This window comes from Triticum aestivum, chromosome 6B (genome assembly GCF_018294505.1).
Source record: "Triticum aestivum cultivar Chinese Spring chromosome 6B, IWGSC CS RefSeq v2.1, whole genome shotgun sequence".
Lineage (NCBI taxonomy): Eukaryota > Viridiplantae > Streptophyta > Magnoliopsida > Poales > Poaceae > Triticum > Triticum aestivum.
In genome coordinates, this window is record NC_057810.1 from 45782444 (window position 1) to 45787679 (window position 5236).

General features: G+C 44.7%; 1 protein-coding gene across 2 annotated transcripts; it reads right to left on the bottom strand.

Annotated features, from left to right (window-relative positions):
- Positions 1 to 1193: 1193 nt before the first annotated feature.
- Positions 1194 to 4763, bottom strand: LOC123133391 (uncharacterized). 2 transcript variants are annotated; one of them, XM_044552894.1, is made up of 5 exons: positions 4544 to 4763; positions 4311 to 4440; positions 2337 to 3158; positions 2079 to 2234; positions 1194 to 1982 (listed from the first exon to the last, which is right to left on the bottom strand). In XM_044552894.1, the coding sequence occupies exons 2-5, from the start codon at positions 4425 to 4427 to the stop codon at positions 1683 to 1685; spliced, it is 1395 nt and encodes a 464-aa protein (XP_044408829.1). In that variant the 5' UTR covers positions 4428 to 4440; positions 4544 to 4763; the 3' UTR covers positions 1194 to 1682. The 2 variants fall into 2 exon arrangements, with proteins under 2 accessions (XP_044408829.1, XP_044408828.1); XM_044552893.1 differs by having other exon boundaries at positions 4311 to 4435; positions 4544 to 4757.
- Positions 4764 to 5236: the final 473 nt, after the last annotated feature.

Here is a 5236-nt window from a genome sequence, read left to right on the forward strand (position 1 = left end):
GAGCCTCATAGACAAAGCTCCAAAGGAAACATGTAGCGGGAAGACGAAGAAGATGTGGGTTCCATACTCCAGAACGCCACAAAGAGGGCAAAGCCCATAGCTAGGCCCTTGCCGCTTAACCACTTCCATTCCCGATGGGAGGCGACCACATAGAAGCTGTCATACAAAAATCTTGATCTTCTATGGAAGGGACGTTTTCCACATAGGTGTGGTGCACGCATGAGTCAGCTCACGACATAGAGTATGATATGCCGAGCTGACAGAGAAGAGCCCTGATGGGGCCAAGTGCGAAGATATGACGTCTAGATAGTCCGGAAGTATTGGTGAGAGGGCCGCCGAAGGTCGGCAAGCTACGGTTTGCTCAGGCAGTCAGGCCCAAATGTTTGTCGGAACGAGACATTCCAATTCCCATCGTGGGCATGAGGCAACGAAAATCATCGGGTCCAAGCAAATAGCAAACAGATTCGGGAACTCGGTACAAAGTAGAGATCCTCCCAGCCATAGATCTAGCCAGAAGAGGGTCCCGTCTCCATTGCCTATGGAGATGAAAAGTCCAAGTCAAATCTCATGCCAGCGATGGATCTAACCAGAAGGGGGTCCCATCTCTAGTGCCTATGGAGATGGAGAACCCAAGTCGAATCTCATCCTTCATTGACTACATAGACTTCCATAATGGGACCCCCTCTACGCTCACAAGTGAGAAGAGGGTAGCCTTGCAAGTACTTCGCTTTAATAAGCTGCAGCCACACCCCCCCATCGTCCCTGAGAATCCTTCAAACCCGTCTCAAAATCAAGGCCACATTCATGCGATGGGACACAAGAATACCTTATTTGTACTCTTTTGAAGCATTTTCACGATAATCCATGAAAATAATTGTATCCTCTTACCTTATTCTTAAAATAATTTTTATGCTCTTTTGAAGCGCCTCACGGTATGTTCAAACATGAAAGATTGGCTTGTTTTTTCCTTTTATATACTTTTTAAAATAGTATATTTTTTTGGTCAAGAGTTGTATTCCTTGGCTACTTGCCGCAGCTTGTGCCTCTCTTGGCAATTGGTTGTAGCAGATTAAGCACTAAGCTTGGCTGCCAGTAACAATATAGTTTGAGAAAAAAATCACAGCACATCTTGCAACTGAATATCTCAACATTAGCCAGCTAATCCTTGCAACCATATCAACATGCCTCACCAGGAAAAAAAAAAAATGTCCATCCAAGATTTAATTAAAATTTTGTTGTACAGTAGGGTCACACATAAATAGTACAAGATACAAAACATGGCTCATTTAGAACTAAATGTAAATGACACCATGTCACGACTGCGATAATACCCGCTCTAGTCCATTAGCATGGCATTTGCTGCAAGGCTCAGAACAGTTAAGGCTGGTCATAGTGGGAGTAACATAGGTAGTAACATAGATGCCACATAAGCAAAAATGATGATGTGGCAAGTAGTTAATGAGGAGAGAGGCAAATAGAGTAACATAATATGTTACCATCACATAGCGGTTTCCAATGCATAATGAGTCTACAAAGTAATAAATGAAGGCAACTATGTTACCACACCTATGACACTACCCACTATAAAGGTAGTAACATAGACTAGTAACATATGTATGTTACTAGTCTAAGTTACTCCCCACTATGACCAGCCTAAGTGAACTGTAGGTGGAACTTTATTCTCAATGTGTGTTTTGATAGCCAAGAGTGCCAGGAATTTCCATGAGAATGCCATCCGTCATGGGAGTACACCTGTTGTCCTCGCCTTGATCATCACACCTACTCCCATATATGGTGTCCAATGTAAGACACTCAAGTGACACCGCGTTCTTGAGAATATAACATGTTAGTTCAACCACGCACTTCGCAGAGTTGAAACCGCTAATCTTGACGTTCTTGAGGTGACCATGGCGGTGTTCAGGCATGTGCCTCAGTTGTGAATCCGCAAAAATTGATTCATGCACCATACGCCGCTGAGTCACCTGATGATAAAAAGGATAGTATGATTCAGTTAACCGGACCCAGACTGATCGGATGGCTTTGCAGGATGAAATAAATGAACAGCGTTACCGCCTTACATCTAATATCAAAGTCTCCAAGGAAGGAGAAGCATCGAGGAAAGAAACCAGAGAAAAGTAGTCACATGCTCGGAAAACAATTGCTCCTGATCTCACAGTGATGGTCAGGTGCTTAAGGTGGAGGAATTTGGTAGGCAGCATTGGTGCATCAACCACCTGCACAAGAACGATGTCATGTATCAGATACACCAGATATGAGCCTAATTTAACCATATATACTGCAGTTCTACAACACCCTACATTGTGGAGAATATATACCTCTCTCGATGATTGTATGGCAAGAGTTTCAATATTTGGCATAAGGGATGGCAGCTTGGCACGAGCATCCCAGATAAGGTTTGTTTGTTGCAATTCTAGTTCCTTTATTGGCAATGTTTCCACAAGTGAGAAGTCTAACCAATTTCCGCAAAGGTATAAACTGGAGAGATTTGGAGCCTTGCTCTCTATCACTTTCAGTCTCTCGCATGCTAAAACACTAAGCGCGCTGAGCCGCTGCAGAGCACAAGGTAGCTTCAGGCATTCAATCTGAGGGCAACTAATAAGATCCAGTAGCTCCAAAGTAAGAGAGTTGAAAATAAGGCACTCCAACTCATTCCATGTAATGCTCACACGCCACAGATACAGGCTTTTCAGGCTTCTCAAGGGGCCCAGTTCAACTGTGGGATGGAGGGCACAAAATTGGAGCCTAAGGTACCGAAGTGAGTTTCGAACCCCGTCAGATAAAAGCGAGCATGGGAAGTTGTACTTTTGCTTTGCTTCAGACAGCACGAGGGTGAGTTCTTCAATCCCTGCTTTAAGAGCAATCTGAAGCCAACGGTCAAAATAACTAGTGCCGGTGAACCCGTGCGTGCCATAGTAGTCAATGTTGAATGTTTTCAAGCAGCCAGAGTGGTTCCTGAGAATGCGGTCAATCTTGTCGCCAAAATATTCTCCACACGCACTTCTCTTCAAGCCAATCGTATCCTTAGTGAAGATGAGATTGGAATGACATCTCCAGGAATGGAAAAAGGTGGGAGATATGCAAGCAGTACGAGCAGCTTCACGCATTGGCAGTAGGGAATGTATGCGAAACAATATGTCCTGCGCACACAAGCATTGGATAAAAAATCAAGATTGAGATTGTGAGGCACAATCGCTCGACTGGAGAAAGAAAAACAATATAACCACACAGAGTAACATCGTACCCCAGGTAGCCCTCCACATGGTTGCACAGGGTATGGATTAATTGATCAAGACCATAAAGGCAAAGAAAAAGTCGAAAAATACAGAGTTCAATGCATAAATAAAATAATGTATTCTGGATTCAGGTAGCACAAATTGCACAGAAGGAAAAAAATCCTATAACATCTAGATCACAGCTGTGAAATCTAGTTATGATTTTACGGGTTTTAGATACCACAGTAGCAGAATCAATGCTTTGGAGAGGGTCGTGAGTAGCAGAATCAATGCTTTGGAGAGGGTTGTGATCGAAGCAGGTGGAAAGATGAATCATTTTTCTAATTTCTTCTAGAATAAATATGCAATCATTGATTGCATGAAGTTTGCGACAGCACAACACTAGCGTCATATATAGTGCTAGTTGTCGCTTGTTCTGTTAAATTTCTATAAGCCCTACAAAATCAGAGTTTTGACCATCATTTTTCAGCTCCGTCTGTTGATAGTTAGAAAATCATAATGGTCAGCAAGTGCTTATGAATACGAACCCAGCCGTATCAATTTTGAAGCACATGACTCACAGTTTACTACTCCCTTTGTTCGGAAATAAGTGACGCTGTTTTAGTTGAAACAACGTCACTTGTCTCCGAAACTGCACCTTATGAGAAAAGAAGAGTAATTGCTAAAACACACGAGTTACAGTAGTAGGAGTAGTAAATTAGCAGATAGAATGGTTACAGTTACTAGAACGAATCGTCGAATTTCTCACTCATTCAGTAAAAACCGACCTTTTTGTGTCAACGTCAGGATGTGACCAGAAGTATCTTTCCTCTATCTATAAATCGCTCCCTCCGTCCGGAAAAACTTGTCGCTCAAGCGGATGTATCTAGCACTGTAACACGTACTTGATACATCCATTTTGAGCGAAAAGTTTTACCGGAGGGAGGGAGTACCCATTATGCTTAGGGTAGTCCCGATCGAGAATTAGTCTGATAGAGTGATGGGAGTAGTCCCCATGCCATGATGCATGCTACTATTGTTGCAATCATCAGAATTCAAGGCATCGGTAGTGGGTACCTCGGGAAGGTCTGGGATTGAGATCCGCGTTGCTTTGCCAGACTGAGAATCGGCATCGCCGCCGCCTTGTTCCCCACAGGTGGATCCCTTTCTTTTACCCGTTGTTGGTGAGGCCATGAGCCGACCTGCGCTGCGACGGAAGAAAAAAGGGGATCGTTATGGATGGATATATACAAGAAAAAAGCAGAGAAGGCGCCCGATCGATATATAAATGCAGGCAGGGTGTCCCCCACCTGAATCTCCCCGTTGCCGCCTGATTGGAGAGAGTGGCCGCCGAAGGAAACCTTCCTCCCTCGGATCGGATCTGGCCGAGAAACCACCTCCGTTCCCCCCTCCTTCAGATCCCAACTCCTATCCAGCTCTGCTCTGGTCTCCTTGTCTGTCCTTGTTTCTGGCTCCGTTTTGTACTCGAGTTCCAGCCGGCGACGGACGGAGCCGGCGGGCGGGCGGGGCTAACAAGTGACAGTATATGTTTTTTTTTTCCTTTTCTTTTGTTGAGTTTTTTTAGAAACATCCTTTTTTTTAGAATTAACTAAGGAAAGTACTTCAAATCAGGCGGCTGATTTTACTGGACCCGTCCACCACGCGCCAAGCCGTCGGATCGCCTAATCACGATTTCTGTTGGGCGCGCGCTGGTCCTTGATTTCTCTTGCACACCTGTCCTTGTCCCACCTTTTGCTCGTGAGTGGTCCCCGTGGCCTATGGTATGATTCCTTTGCATGCTAGTGTACTTGTTGCTATCTTCCTCCATAGCAAGATGCAAGACCTGTTTTGGATGACAAGCCGGCAAGTGAGCTACGCGATGCTGCTTGTAGCCAGCGGAAGAGGATGGCTCTGCAGCCACTACATCCGCAAGGATGGCGTCTCGCACGCCGCAAGCTGCTATAAGGTCAGACCACCGAGTGCTAAATGGTTAGCATGATATG